At 45.0% G+C, this 16,694-nt stretch overlaps 1 protein-coding gene across 2 annotated transcripts in view; it reads right to left on the bottom strand.

The window, feature by feature from the left end:
- The window catches only part of pkn3 (protein kinase N3), a 39,938-nt gene extending 36,477 nt beyond the window's left edge, over positions 1-3,461 (bottom strand). For both annotated transcript variants that reach the window (XM_022220807.2, XM_051938372.1), the window contains exon 1: positions 3,187-3,461. In XM_022220807.2, the coding sequence (XP_022076499.1) occupies positions 3,187-3,207 (21 nt within the window). In that variant the 5' untranslated portion in view covers positions 3,208-3,461. The remainder of the gene's footprint in view (positions 1-3,186) is intronic.
- Positions 3,462-16,694: the final 13,233 nt, after the last annotated feature.

Here is a 16,694-nt window from a genome sequence, read left to right as displayed (position 1 = left end):
TAGAATCACGTTATTCATCCCCGAAGGGAAATTCAATACAGCACAATGCTTCCCTCTTGTGGATAAAGAACTAGTGAGCTTTACTAAAACTGCAAAACTCAGAATAAAAGACACCATACACAGTCTGAAAGTCCAAGTTGATGACTTCAAATGACTTTTCTTCACCTAACAATAGTCAACCATTAAAGATATTCCATTCAACATAAAAATAAAAATAACAAAAATAAAGACAGCACCAAAAAGACATTAGAGAGTGTCTAACTAGAGAGTATGTTTCATTTACATAAACAACTTAGATGACTAATCTGGTTTCAAAATTGAATTAGGATTTCAATGTTTCAGTCCAGATACATTCTTTCATCTTGATAATCTTCATTCTACCACTCCGGAGTGTCACATTAGCATTTGTCATTTCTTTCTTTCACTGTTCAAACAGTGATATTTCTTGTTAAGAAAACATGTTGCTGCTAATTTTTTTCATAATGTAATCTTACAGTTCTATGAGCACCATATACAAAATTCTATTTATTTCAGCTCACCAATGGAAAATGAGTTTTTTGTGAAGTTTTGGTAGATATTTTGACTATACCCACTCCTACTCCCCTTAACGAAACCTCGAGTAACAACTATTCATTTAGAGCGCTAGAAGTAAAGCCTTTCTCTTAGTTACAGTTTCGTTTGACAGAAACCTTTGCCTGTTGTACTGCAACAATACCATGTAATTAATGCATTCAAATAATTACAAAGTTAGTCTTTGCTGTTACACCCATTCTAAGGACAGCATGCTGCCTCGACCTATTGCCAGTTTATCACAGTGATGACAAATAGTCTTTGAATTTTTAATTCGAGTACCCTGAACATTTCTGGATAGCAAGAAGAAAATAGAGAGGAAAAGCAACCAGGCAAGCAAATTCAGACAAATTATTTGTAGATATTTTAAAACTATATTTGTGCCTTTTTCATTTATTTCAAATTGGCAGCACTTACAGATCTACAGAAAAAAATAACTGTAACTACGCCATTCATCATCCAAATAATCAAAGGAGGGCATCTGATCATTGCAAACTTATTATGGAGCAGAACAAAATGACAAAACATCCAGACAGTCATAAGGAACTATCTCCAACCACAAATAGAACAAGTATTGCAACAAATGGTCTGAACCCAGAGAGCCCTGATCTCAACACCATGAGAGAGACAAAAGACTCTTGAAGAGATAAACCGTAGCAGCTTCTCCAAAAGGCTAAACAACCTATCTGTCAAATACCTTGAAAAACCGTGTAAATGCACAGAGAAGAACTGCTGAAATCACAAAAAATTGCAACAAATATTGATCCATTTTAGGTTTTTGTGCTCACTGCAAAAAATGCTAATGGCCAGCAAAAAAAAAAAAAAAAAACTCTGCATGGCATTTTTAGTTTACTTCTGAAAATATATCCACTTCAATTTTAATGCCTACTTTTTGCAAAAGTACTATATGCTCCTCCATATAGTATTCATTTGCTTTGTTTTGTTGCACGTCACCTACTATTTCTTGTCTATTACTTTCTTAACCTGACATAAAATAACTATTGATTCTAAAAAAAAAAAGATGTGGAGCCTCAATTGATAAACCATTAAGGAAATAGTGAAACACAAAAACTTTTGTGATAACGAAGTCATCATTTAAATAGCTTATTCGCAAACATCACACAGTGCATAACTCCAGTTTCTAAACTGCTGCTCTTTTGATAACAATTTAAGATTTTTGTCTGTTGTTCATTAGGAAGATCACTGCTGATCTACAGGCAGAGTTTAATGCTTCTAGATTAGAATATGAAAAATTCTCCAGAATAACCATAAGCAGATGACTGGAGGAACAAGGCTGTAAAGAGAATAGCAAATAAGAAGCCATTATTGAGGTCTGCAAATATACAAAAATGCCTAAAATTTGCCAGGGAGCACAAACACTGGACTGTAGATGACTGGAAGACGGTATTCTGGATGGAAGAGTCCAAGTTTGAACTCTTTGGTCATCATTATCCTGTTTGTGTCTGCAGAAAAGTTGGAGAACATTCTGATGCTAAATGTATTGCACCTACAGTGAAACACAGTGGAGATTCCATTATGGTATGGGGTTCCTTTTGTGGAAATGCCATGGACAAATTAGTCCAAATGGATGGTATCATGAACAAGAAAGTCTACCGTAACATCTTGGTGCATCTTGGAATCCCTTCCAGATTGATCTTGATTCGTTGTGGGTTCATATAGCAAGAAAACAATGACTCCAAGCATATTTCAAAACTGTGCAGAGACTACCGGACCAAGAAAAGGGAATTTGGAGAACTTTTTTTTAAAAATTTTTTTATGACAAGTGGTCTAATCAATTGCTTAGCACAGTATATGTAAAGTGATCCAAAGCAAAAGCTGAGTCTTTAAGATTGGCTGTCCTTCACGTTACGTAAGTACTACCTGTATCTATTAATTTCTATGAGTGTTATGTTCTAAATTACCTAACAGACACACTTCCTGACAATCAAAACAAGAAGATATTTTCCTGTCCTCGGAAGTGCTGTTAGGTTTTAATTAAGAGACAATGAACCTGGCATTTTTTTACATTATACAGACTAATGGATGTCACAAAGCTCTAAAATCTTTAAACTAAATGAGGCTTGAACAATATGGAAGCTTAAAAATCTTTGACTTAATACATGTTTAAATGACATAGACATCAATAGCAACTTATCTTCCTTTATCAATCCAATGGGTTTTGGACAGCTGCCCAAACAAACAGGCTACAACACACCAAAAAAGGAAGCCAACTGCTTTTGGAAGAAAGACTTAACAAATAAATTCCTTATAATAACGACTCTGTGAGACATTTAAAGTAACTTCAATGAGAAAAATCAAGCATTACAGTCTTTGACCAGTAAAACTGACCCCTGAAAGCAGTCAGAATTAACTGTCAGATGTGGGATATTTCCGTGATAACCACAAAGGCAGCGGAACTACCTTAGCTATGAGGAGAAGCAAACTAGACAAACAAGAAAATCCAGTACGCCTGTTTGACAAATAGCACAATACATACAGTAGCATTTACCCACCCTGAACGACAGGTAACATTAATGAGAGTAAATGGTCGACTAACATCTCCACCATAACTAAACTGAAATTCATAAATTAAACAGAAAGTATCATTTGCGTTACCTGTACTGTTAGACCTGACATGGTGACTCTCAGCTGTTAGACATTCACACAGTGTCAACGGCCGCTCCGCTACCAAACAGTCCCCTCCGGTCACACGGGAGGTGAAGCAGGTCCAGGAGCAGTGACACAGCTAGCTGGGCTACACTGATAGCCGACTGCCAAACTCAACGTCTGCTAAAGAGGTTCACAGTCTCCGTGGAGAGTTCCTCCTAGTTCATCATGGAAACAAATCTGAGCAAAAGTTTGAAATGAGTTCGACAAAGCTGGTGGCACGACTGACGTCAGCAGTAGCCGTCTGGATTGGCTGGCAGGAGGGAACGACGAAGACGCTGCACGAGCCAATCACATTGGATTATTCAAGACACCTGCTGAGGTCATAGATATATCCATAGATATCTATGGATATATCCATAGACATATATAAAGAGTAGACGCCGCATCGACCGCTACTGCCTATTGGGGCTGACGATAGATAGAAGTTATATATCAGAGAAAATGAATATATATAAATCATAGATGGAGTATCAACATCATTCACATATATAATAGATGAAAGTTATATATCAGAGAAAATCATACTACATATATAAATCATGTATGGAGTATCAATATAATCAATATATCAGAAAGAATAATATATATAAATCATATGTGGAGTATTAATAAAATCAATATAAGAGAAAAGTATTATATAAATCATATATAGACTATCAATATAATTCATACTTATATATTAAAAAAGATATATCAGAAAATGATTATATATATATATATATATATATATATATATATATATATACACACACGTGGACAAAATTGTTGGTACCCCTCAGTTAAAGAAGGAAAAACCCACAATTCTCACTGAAATCACTTGAAACTCACAAAAGTAACAATAAATAAAAATTTATTGAAAATTAAATAATCAAAATCAGCCATCACTTTTGAATTGTTGATTAACATAATTATTTAAAAAAAACAAACTAATGAAATAGGGCTGGACAAAAATGATGGTACCCACAACTTAATATTTTGTTGCACAACCTTTTGAGGCAATCACTGCAATTAAATGATTTCTGCATTTGTCAATGAGCGTTCTGCAGCTGTCAACAGGTATTTTGGCCCACTCCTCATGAGCAAACAGCTCCAGTTGTCTCAGGTTTGATGGGTGTCTTCTCCAAATGGCATGTTTCAGCTCCTTCCACATATGTTCAATGGGATTCAGATCTGGGCTCATAGAAGGCCACTTTAGAATAGTCCAACGCTTTTCTCTCAGCCATTCTTGGGTGTTTTTGGCTGTGTGTTTTGGATCGTTGTCCTGTTGGAAGACCCATGACCTGCGACTGAGACCAAGCTTTCTGATACTAGGCAGCACATTTCTCTCCAGAATGCCTTGATAGTCTTCAGATTTCATCGTACCTTGCACACTTTCAAGACACCCTGTGCCAGATGCAGCAAAGCAGCCCCAAAACATTACTGAGCCTCCTCCATGTTTCACCGTAGGGACAGTGTTCTTTTCTTCGTATGCTTGGTTTTTGAGTCTATGAACATAGAGTTGATGTGCCTTACCAAAAAGCTCCAGTTTGGTCTCATCTGTCCAAAGGACATTCTCCCAGAAGCTTTGTGGCTTGTCAACATGCATTTTTGCAAATTCCAGTCTGGCTTTTTTATGAGTTTTTTTCAGCAGTGGTGTCTTCCTTGGTCGTCTCCCATGAAGTCCACTTTGGCTCAAACAACGACGAATGGTGCGATCTGACACTGATGTACCTTGGCCTTGGAGTTCACCTTTAATTTCTTTGGAGGTTGCTCTGGGCTCTTTGGATACAATTCCAACGATCCGTCTCTTCAATTTGTCATCAATTTTCCTCTTGCGGCCACGTCCAGGGAGGTTGGCTACTGTCCCGTGGGTCTTGAACTTCTGAATAATATGAGCCACTGTTGTCACAGGAACTTCAAGCTGTTTAGAGATGGTCTTATAGCCTTTACCTTTAAGATGTTTGTCTATAATTTTTTTTCGGATGTCCTGGGACAATTCTCTCCTTCGCTTTCTGTTGTCCATGTTCAGTGTGGTACACACCTTTTCACCAAACAGCAGGGTGACTACTTGTCTCCCTTTAAATAGACAGACTGACTGATTATGAGCTTGGAAACACCTGTGATGTCAATTAAATGACACACCTGAGTTAATCATGTCACTCTGGTCAAATAGTTTTCAATCTTTTATAGAGGTACCATCATTTTTGTCCAGGCCTGTTTCATTAGTTTGTTTTTTAAATAATTATGTTAATCAACAATTCAAAAGTAATGGCTGTTTTTGATTATTTAATTTTCAATAAATTTTTATTTATTGTTACTTTTGTGAGTTTCAAGTGATTTCAGTGAGAATTGTGGGTTTTTCCTTCTTTAACTGAGGGGTACCAACAATTTTGTCCACGTGTGTATATATGTCTAGTTACCCTCCATAAGGCTCGAGGCTGGATGCTCCCAAAACTGGCCAGATGAATCACCATGAAGTGTAGAGTCAGAAGGCGGGTGTAACGAAGTGACGACAGAGGCGTGACGATTCTGACAGAAACAACCAGCGCACAATAAGCAGTTATCTTTCCACTCGGCTTTGGCCACAGCCCTTAAAGATATGAAGCTAAAATTCAACTTGAAAGATAAACAAAGGACGGCACTGAAGTGTTTCATTGAGAAGAAAGACGTATTTGGACTTATGCCGACGGGATATGGCAGATCCTTAATATACCAGTTGGCTCCGTGGCTCCGCTGGTTGGGAAGCTAATGGGACTTAGCCACAATCCGCCGGTGCTCTAGGAACTACGTCAGCCTATTCGTTGCGTTGATTGGTTGTATACCTACCCAATTGCTGCAGAGGGATTTGATAGACAACCTTTTAGCCCGCCTCCCTCCCTGTCGAGCGTGCCTAGACCCTTGTGCCTTCAGAACATGGGGTCTAGCGCGGCTAGGCTAATATTGTCTCTTCAAATTATTAAAATAATTGACTTTACTGCCATTATCTGCTTCTCTAACATATATTAGTGTGTGTGTGTTTGAAAAAATACCTGTCTACAGTCGAGCTTAATATCAGAATATTCTATTACCTTGTAGTGGGTTTACATAATTCACCCATGGAACATTGACTGTTGTGGTTGTGTTTACACACGGACTGTTGAGGTTGTTGCACTTCCTGTTTGCCATGTGTGTTTCCACGTTTACTGTGAGTATTGTATTCACATGCGTTTGATACTCCGCCTCCGACTGCTATTCTTCAGCGCTACATTGGTGACCCCGACGTCAGTCCCGCTGAAGTTTCAGAGACTGAGCAGAACTCCGAACAGAGCGACATGGCAAATTCCGCTGTTCTGAAGCTGCCGGAGTTTTGGGAGACGTCCACGGCTACATGGTTCGCGCAGGGAGGAGGCTCAGTTCGCCCTCCATGGGATTACAGATGACGACACGCTATTACTATGTCGTGTCGGCGCTCGGGAGCTCCACTGCAGCCAGGGCGGTGAGTTTCATCACGGCTCCCCCCGCCCAAGATAAATATGCCAGGCTCAAAGCTTACCTCCTGAGGATTTTTGAACTGTCACGCTCGGAATGAGCCCGACGTCTCCTCGCTATCCAGGGCCTGGGAGACTGAAAGCCTTCTGAGCACATGGAGATGATGCTTAACCTGCTGGGTGTAGAGGAGCTGAATTTCCTCTTCATCGAACTGTTTCTGAGGCACATGCCGCCACACATCCAGACGGCGCTCACTAACACAGCTATCACAGAGCCCCGCGCCCTGGCAGAGGAGGCGAACCGATTCTTCCGAGTGACCCAGTGGTTCGCCCCCGAGGTACTGGCCCCGACGCGCGGCTACGCACCTCCAAGCGCCGGCGTGCCCGCCAGTAAGAGCCGCACCGCCACTGACAGCCGTGTCGGCGCAGGTTTGTGCTACTTCCACGCACGTTTCGGCGCCAAGGCTAGGAGGTGCCGTTCCCCTTGCAACTACGGCGCGGGGGGAAACGACAAGACCTGCGCTCAGTAGTGGCCGTGAGCACAGGTCCCACGAACCGGCTGCTGTTCATCAAAGACACTCTCTCCGGGCGCAAATTCCTCTGCGACACAGGCGCCCAGAGGAGCATGATTCCTGCTTTGGCGGATGATGCTGCCAGCGGAATGCACGGCCCGCCGTTAACATCTGCCAATGACGCCCCCATCCGGACGTATGGTTTGAGAACTGTGGACTTATGTTTCAACGGTCAGCGTTTTGCATGGGACTTTGTGACAGCGGACGTCTCCTTTCCCCTCCTCGGCGCTGATTTTTTTGTGCACCCACAGGTTGCTCGTGGATGTGAAGAATGAGTGCCTGGTGGACGCGCTGACCTTCTCCTCCCTGAAGTGCGTCCGTGACGTGGGAACGTACAATGGTCTCTTCCCTTTTCCGCCACCGCGACTAGACACGGTATTGAACACCACATCGATACCAAGGGGCCCCCCATTCACGCTCGGCCCGGCGGCTCAACCCGGAGAGGCTGACGGTGGCCAAGTCAGAGTTCGCCAACATGGAACGCCTCGGAATCATTTGCCGTTCGGACAGCCCGTGGGCCTCGCCGCTCCACATGGTCCCGAAGTCAGATGGTGCCTGGCGACCCTGCGGTGATTACCGCCGTATCAACGACGCCACCACACCCGACCGTTACCCGGTCCCCCACATTCAGGACTTCTCCGGGCACCTGGCGGGGAAATCCCTGTTCTCCAAGGTGGACCTGGTACGGGGGTACCACCAGGTTCCCGTTCGCCCTGCAGACATTCCGTAGACGGCGGTGGTGACACCTTTCGGTCTGTTCGAGTTTCTGAGGATGCCTTTCGGACTTAAGAACATGGTCCAGTCATTCCAGCGGCTGATGGACTCGGTATTGAGGGACATGCCTTTTATTTTCGTTTACTTGGACGATATCCTCGTTGCTAGCTCCTCGGAGGAGGAGCACATGGCACATCTCCGGGACCTCTTCATGAGGCTTGACCAGCAGGGCCTCATTATTAACCCGGCGAAGTGTGTTTTTGGGGTGCCGTCCATCCAGTTCCTCGGATACCTCATCAACAAGGATGGGGCCGCCCCCCCTTCCGTTGAAGGTGGAGGCTGTGTCGGCTTTTCCCCGCTCACGTTCGGCCCGGGGGCTCCGAGAGTTTGTCGGGATGGTCACGTTTTATCACCGGTTCATCCGCCAGGCTGCGCATATCGTGCCCATATACATGTGCGAGGCCGTCAGGCACAAGAGCAAGAAACCAGGACGTTGACTGGACGGTTGAGAGGTCGAGAGCGTTCGAGGACACAAAGACTGCGCTGTGTCAGGCCGTCATGTTGGTCCACACATCTCCCAGCACCCCGGTCACTCTCACGACGGATGCGTCTGACTTTGCCATTGGCGCTGTGCTGGAGCAGTGGGTCGAGAGTGCCTGGCAACCGCTCACCTTTTTCAGTCGCCAGCTTGCCCCGAGAGAGCGCAAATACAGCACGTTCGACAGGGAGCTGCTCTGCATCTGACTGGCGGTCAGCCACTTCCGTTTCCTTCTGGAGGGCCGTGAGTTTACGGTCTTCGTCGACCACAAGCCCCTCACGTTCTGCATGTCCAAAGCTGCCGAGCCATGGTCCGCCCGCCAGCAGCGCCAGCTGTTGCTCATTTCTGAGTACACCACAGACATCTGTCACATCTCGGGCAAGTTCAATGTGGTCGCGGACTGCCTCTCCAGGGCGATCGTTGGCACGGTCCATGTGGGGCTCGACTACGCTCGTATAGGGGCGGAGCAGGCCTCAGACCACGAGGTTCGGAGCCTCAGAGCTTCGGACTCGGGACTGCGCCTGGAGGAGGTCACGGTCGGCGACTCAGGTGTCCGGTTGTGGTGTGACCTTTCCACTGGCCAGCCTAGGCCGCTGGTCTCCGTTGGCTGGCAGCGAGCTGTTTTCGAGGCCGTGCACGGCCTCTCCCATCCCGGCAGGAAGGCGTCACGTTTGGTGGCTCAGAAGTTTGTCTGGAGGGGGCTGAAGAAGGACGTGAGGACTTGGGTTGATTCATGCGTGGCTTGTCAGCGTGCAAAAGTGCACCGCCACACCAAAGCCCCATTGGAGCCGTTTGCTGTCCCTGAGAGGAGGTTCGACCACATTAATGTCGACTTGGTGGGTCCTCTGTCCCCCTCCCACGGTTTCACCTACATCCTCACCATGGTGGACAGGACGACCTGTTGGCCTGAAGCTGTGCCCCTCACTTCGACTTTGTCCACGGACGTGGCCCGGGCGTTCATCGGGACGTGGGTCGCACGCTTCGGGACCCCCTCCGACCTCTCCTCAGACCGGGGTGTGCAGTTCACCTCGGAGATCTGGAACGCGGTCACTGACAGCCTGGGGGTCAAGCTGCACCGCACGACGGCTTATCACCCCAGGCTAACGGGCTGTGCGAGCGGTTCCATCGCTCAATGAAGACTGCCCTGTGTGCCAGTTTGACGGGCAGCGATTGGGTGGACAAACTCCCCTGGGTCATGCTCGGCCTCAGGACTGCCCCCAAGGAGGACCTGCAGGCCTCGTCGGCCGAGCTCGTCTATGGACAGGTGCTGTGGGTCCCGGGGGACTTCATTCCGGAGGCCACGGCCCCTTGGTCAGTGGCCGCGGGTGCTTTCGCCCCTGTCCCCACGTCGCAGCACGGCACCCCTGCCTCCTGTGTGCCTCCCGCCCTGCGTTCGGCGGGTTTCGTGTTTATTCGCCATGACGCCCACCGGGGGCCTCTGCGCCCCCCCATGACGGCCCGTTCAGGGTTGATGAGCCATACAATGAAGTTACGGGAAAAAGTAATGGAAGCTAGATTAAGGGCAGAAGTGAGCATTTGTGAGCTACAGTGTTGTTTCATACCAATAACTAGTACAACAAATGCAGTATTTGTGTTGATGATGTTAATAAAGAAGGTCAGAGGGAGCTGCATTGGGTCTTTGTAGATCTAGAGAAAGCATACGACAGTGTGCCCAAAGAGGAACTGTGGTGTTGCATGAGGAAGTCTGGAGTGGCACAAAACTATGTTACAGTGGTGCAGGACATGTATGAGGGCTGTAAGACAGTGGTGAGGTCTGCTGTAGGCGTGACAAAGGAGTTCAAGGTGGCACTGCATCAAGAATCAGCTCTGAGCCCTTCTTTTTCGCTATGGTGATGGACAGGCTGACAGTTGAGATCAGACAGGAATCCCCATGGACTATGATGTTTGTAGATTACATTGTAATCTGTAGTGAGAGCAGGGAGCAGGTGAAGGAAAATCTAGAGCGGTGGAGGTATGGCCTGGAAAGGAGAGGACTGAAGGTTAGCCGCAGCAAGACATATACATGTGTGTGAATGAGAAGGACCCAAGTGGAAGGGTGGGGATACAGGGAGTAGAGATAAAGAAAATGAGTAAATCAGAGGGGCAGCGCATGTTTGATGTTTTGGAGACAAAGCCTGAGAGTCCAGACTGAAATGGTTTGGACATGTACAGAGGAGGGATAGTGACTGTACTGGTAGAAGGATGCTGGGTTTTGAACTGCCAGGCAGGAGGACTGGAGGACGACCAAAGATGAAGTTTATGGAAGTAATGAAAGAGGACATGAAGTTACTTGGTGTGAGAGAATACGATGCAGAGAATAGTATTAGATGGAAACAGATGATGCTGTGGTGACCCCTGAAGGGAAAAGCCGAAAGGAAAAGAAGAAGATTTTTAATACAATCTGTGAGCTGGCACAGTTTTCTGTTTAGATTATAGAAAAGCAGTGTCAGAGTTCTTTGTCTTTACCGGCTATAACTGGTGCATCGGTTCCACTGCTTCAAAATTTAACTATTTAATCCTATAGTTCATAATTCAATTAAAATGTACTTACAATTTTGGAAACATTTTGATCTCCAAACTATGAGTCCAAAAATGTCTAATAATTTTTTTCCTCCTTCGATGCAGGATACCACATTTTGTACGTGGTTCAGACAGGGACTGAAACGCTTTAATGACCTTTATACAGATAATAGATTTGCTTCCTTTGAACAGTTGTTGTTTAAATACCATTTACATCCTTTTAATTTTTTAGATATTTACAGGTGACTCACTGGTTTCAGGTTCCATCCTGGAATTTTCAGACAAACCTCCTAATAATGTCATTGATGATCTGATGTCTTTTAACCCAACAAAAAAGAAAGTTATTTCTTCAATATTGCGCTTGATTTCTCAAGTGCATGTCTTCTCTATGTCTGCTATTAAGGGGGCATGGGAGCAGGATCTCCAGATGAGTATTAGTGAAGTAGAATGGGCTGATATTCTTAGAAAAATTCGTTCATCTTCAATGTGTGCAAGACATTCTCTTATTCAATTCAAAGTGGTTCACTGAATTGAATAAGACATTCTCTCATTCAATTCAAAGTGGTTCATTGAACACATCTCCATAAGTCTGAACTGGCTAGGATTTATCCCCACGTTGACCCGATGTGTGATAGAAGCAAATCAGCAGAGGCCACTTTAATACATGTGTTTTGGTTCTGTCCTAAAATACAACAATGTTGGGAAGATATATGTGAAGCACTTTCTTGTACACGAGGAGCCCATTTAAACCTGAATTCACTTTTGTTTCTTTTTAGGATTACTAATGTGGAGTTAGGACTTCCTGCCGGGGATCGAAAACTTATTGCCTTTTCAACTTTGCTAGCACGACGTCTAATTCTTCTCAAATGGAAGGATGCTGCCCCACCCACAGTATCACACTGGAGTAAAGATGTATTGTTTCATCTCAAGTCGGAAAAAATACGATTTGTGATGAGGGGCTCTGAGAAAAAGTTGTATCAGTTGTGGAGGCCATTTTTGACTTTTTTCAGCCAACCATCAACAGTACAAGAATGACTAGGCTCAGTAGTCTCATTGATTTGTTTACTGATGGTCTGACTGTTTTGTCTTTAAAACAGTGTTTTCTTTTCTGTAAGCGGCAGTAGGGATTGATCAGTTTGTTTCATGTACAGGGCCGGCTCTCCCTATACGCGAATTAAGCGGCTGCTTAGGGCCCCGCCGCCACTAGGGGGCCCCCGAATTGACTGTGTCTGATGGTCTGACCCACAGACTGCCATCTAACATTACTTGCTTCGGACTAACTTGGCAACCACCCAACACGCGTTGTAAGTTCAGTGTCGCTGATTGGGTGGCAGCCGCAGCCCCAGACATGTCAAGGCACTTTTTTCAGCCGTTACAACAGCTAAACCCGTTATTAGCATCCAGTAACATGTTTTCCCGAGCCGTCTTTGAATGCACCATGAGCGCATGCTAACGCAGGTGTTTCAGAGGAGACGTGCTGCTGTGTATGGCAAGCCGTTTTAACATTTAATGCCTAGAGTGCACTATCCAGAACTGAGACTGCGGATATCCACAACTCCGTTCTGACTAGGCGTTAATGAATTTTGGATATCCGGAATTTTCATTAAAGATATCCATAACGTAATTTTGACTATCCAAAAGGACAGATAGAGATATCTAGATCTCAGTTTCGCCTAGTCGAAACTGAATTACGGATATCTCTAATGACGTAACTGAAACGTCATGAAACGCGTCACATATCCTAAATGAAAATTACAGATATCCGTAATTCAGTTTCCACTAGGCGAAATGTAAGTTAAAGATATCTTAAATGTCACTATGACTCGTCGGAATGACGTTGCTCTATTTTAGGCAGGGGCGGACTGAACATTATTTCATTCGGTCGTTTGGGTCGGTGCGCTGGTATTTATTAAATAATTTTACTTACAGAGTACCTGGTAGTTCCATGTATAGCTCAGCGGGTTAAGCAGGCGCTCCATGTGCAGCAGCTCGGGTTTGATTCTTAACCGTGACCCTTTTCTGCATGTCTTGCCCCTACTCTTCTCCCTTTTACCTGTCACTCTTCACTGCACCATCACAATAAAAAGGCAAAAATAATAATAATAATTTTGTTTATTTATCCATATGCGGCCAAATGGGATGAGCGTCCAACCATCATCAGCCCTGTGCAGGCACGCAGGCAGGCACGCAGGCACGCAGGCAGGCAGGCAGGCACGCAGGCAGGCACGCAGGCAGGCACGCAGGCACGCAGGCAGGCACGCAGGCACGCAGGCACGCAGGCACGCAGGCACGCAGGCAGGCACGCAGGCACGCAGGCACGCAGGCACGCAGGCACGCAGGCACGCAGGCACGCACGCAGGCACGCAGGCAGGCAGGCAGGCAGGCAGGCAGGCAGGCACGCACGCACGCAGGCACGCAGGCACGCAGGCAGGCACGCAGGCAGGCAGGCAGGCAGGCAGGCAGGCAGGCAGGCAGGCAGGCACGCAGGCAGGCAGGCACGCAGGCACGCAGGCACGCAGGCACGCAGGCACGCAGGCACGCAGGCACGCAGGCACGCAGGCACGCAGGCACGCAGGCAGGCAGGCAGGCAGGCAGGCAGGCAGGCAGGCAGGCAGGCAGGCAGGCAGGCAGGCAGGCACGCAGGCACGCAGGCACGCAGGCACGCAGGCACGCAGGCACGCAGGCACGCAGGCACGCAGGCACGCAGGCACGCAGGCACGCAGGCACGCAGGCACGCAGGCACGCAGGCACGCAGGCACGCAGGCACGCAGGCACGCAGGCACGCAGGCACGCAGGCGTCACACCACAACCAAGATATCTTTAATTACATGTCGCCTAGGCAGAATTGTAATTACAGATATCTCCAGTTTTAGATATCTCTATCAAAATCCATTAAAGATATCTCTAACATAATTTTAGATATCTACAATCAAGTTTTGCCTATCCGTAATTCCCATTTGAGATATCTACAACGTCATTTTGACTAGGCATTACTTTGATTTAAGATATCTACAACGAATTCCGCCTAGTCAAAACTGAGTTATGGATATCCATAAAGAAACATGTAGATATCTGTAATTGAGGAGGGGTTGGAGATATCTCGAATTGGTATTTTGACTATCCGTAATTCAGTTGTAGATATCTGCAACTGGAATTATGGATATCCGTAATTCAGTTGCAGATATCCGTAACTCATATTGCGGATATCTACAACTGAATTACGGATAGGCGCAATGACGTAACCCATACACATGAATGGCAAAAGTGACATCATTTCTCCTAGGAAGAATGTATTTGTGGATATCTGAAATGATAATTACGGATAGGAGAAATAGAGTTGTTGATATCTCTAACGTTCTTTTCGACTAGGAAGAACTGAATTACAGATATCTGTAGCGAATATCCAGTCTGGGCATTAAATGTTAAAACGGCTTGCCATAGCTGTGCTGAGCAGTGCTGAGCAGTGCTGAGCAGTGCTGAACGTGCGTCTGGAGTAATGTTTAGCAAATCAGCCAGAGCCAGCAAGAAGCAAAAAACTTTACACAGTTTTTTCCAAACAAACCGTGTAAGTTGTGTGACCTTGTTGGATGCAAACAATGTTGGACTTGTTAGCTAAATGATAACAAGGTAAAACGTGGCAATATATCAATATGTTAAGCTAGTTAACAATAATTTAAATGTTGTTGCCTCTGTTACATTACTGCTAATTAGCTTATTCTTGGAATAAACCCAGTCCTCTTTAATTTCTGGGCAGAAGATGTGCTCACAATTGCTCTCCATGTATTTAAGTCTTTTGCTCCCAAAAGAGGAGAGTCAGGGAGGAGAAAAAAGAATAGGCTATCTATGGCATAAATTTACAACTATTTTTTACTCCTCCTCTTTCTAATTCTATCTCAGAATTTTGATTTTCAGATTTTTTAATGATTATTTCCATAACAAAGAGCAGAGTCAGGCAGGAGACGGACCAGAGGCGGCGGCCAGCAGTAATGTTGACCATGCAGGGTCTGCAGAGGTGAAAAAAAATATATATAAGTGGCTGAGAAAAAAATATTTATCTATGGGTTAAAGTGATTTTGAGGTTAAATTCTACTGCAATTTTTACTCTTCCTAATGCTATTTCAGAATTTTTCTTACCACATTTTTTATGTTTATTGCCATAACAGAAAGAGCAGAGTCAGGGAGGAGATGGATCAGAGGCCAGCAGCAGGGACAAGGATGTAGGGTCTTTACAGGTAAGGAGAGATTATAACTTCCTGAAAATAAGATATCTATTGCAGGGAGAAACCAGGCAGTACTGATCATTTCATGTTCAGTGTTTGGCACCTTTGGCTACTCGTCCAGTAGATGTTCAAGGGACATTGTTGTCAACTTAACTAGAGTTTGGCCACTAAAACTTTAGATTTTATAGTTTAAAGTTTTATACTTTATAGTTTAAAGAACTAGCCTAGTTGGTCCCCTGGTATTGCACTGTGGCTGTTAGGGATTATGTGGTTCTTTAGCCACTAAGGACGGTGCAATTAAATGTAAGAGAATGATAAATCGCCCTGAAAAATTTGTCCCCCTCACTTCTGAGATGGTGGTTACGCCCATGCCTGTCTTTATTCCAATAAAACATAAATCATCATGATAACATATCAATTTAAACTGACTTATTAGAAAACTATACGGGAAAAATACAGGAAAGAAAAAATAAACCAGCAGTCAGTTGGTGACTCCATGCTTCGTGCGTAAGTTAGGCTACTGTGACACCACGGCACCGTTTCAAACTTGATCGATTACACTGGTCTGGAGAAGCCACAGATGGAAAAGCAGTAGCACAAGAGAGGGCATCATGGCTCCAAAAAGGAAGTTTAGGAGTGGGCTGAATATATTACAAGCTGTGCATGTGATTTGGTAGTTGTCCTGTGCATGTTTTGGGGCCACAAAAAAATTTTTGCTTAGGGCCACCAAAGTCCCTGTTCATGTGGGTGGGGTTTTTTTTCTTATTTTTTTTTTACATTGTAAAAATTTCAATAAAGATATCAAACACCACAAAAGCAGTACCACAGACTAAGCATGGCCCAAGGTGACAACTTCAGCCGAAAACCTCGTCAGACACGCAACCTACTCAGAGAACTGGAGTTATATCCAGTACATGGGGGGTATTCCACGAAGCTGGCTAAAACAGGCTGGGCTTACGCCGGTAAGCGTGGCTTGAACAAGCGGCAACTTTAATCTCAGCTGCAAGTAGTTCCACAAACGAGGCTCAGCTGTTTTTCAGAGACGCTTATTCAAGCCAGGCTGATCCAAGCCAGGCTGAGCGCGCGTCCGGGGGAGATAAAAAGCCCAGACGTGTCGATCGTCGAAATGATGATATTATGTCTAAAAACAGCGCGGAGAATTTCTCTTCGGCGGAGCAGAAACTTCTCACGGAGTTGTACGAGGACTACAGGGAGAGTATCACAAGAAAAGGCAACACGGTTGCGATAAATAAAGCTCGAGACGCTGCCTGGCAAAGCATTGCCGACCGTTTAAATGCGTGTTTATTTTCTTTTTAATGAAGCACTTAGTCTGAGCGTACACACGCACACGTCTGAAAATTTAATTTTCTGAAAATTTAATTTTCAGAGGGCAAGTTTTTGACACCGATTAGGGATAACCCACAACTGCAGTGGTTGATGACTT

The sequence above is a fragment of the Acanthochromis polyacanthus genome, chromosome 18, assembly GCF_021347895.1.
Source record: "Acanthochromis polyacanthus isolate Apoly-LR-REF ecotype Palm Island chromosome 18, KAUST_Apoly_ChrSc, whole genome shotgun sequence".
Lineage (NCBI taxonomy): Eukaryota > Metazoa > Chordata > Actinopteri > Pomacentridae > Acanthochromis > Acanthochromis polyacanthus.
The sequence above is the reverse complement of the archived record's forward strand: the minus strand, read 5'-3'. Positions and strand labels throughout refer to the sequence as shown.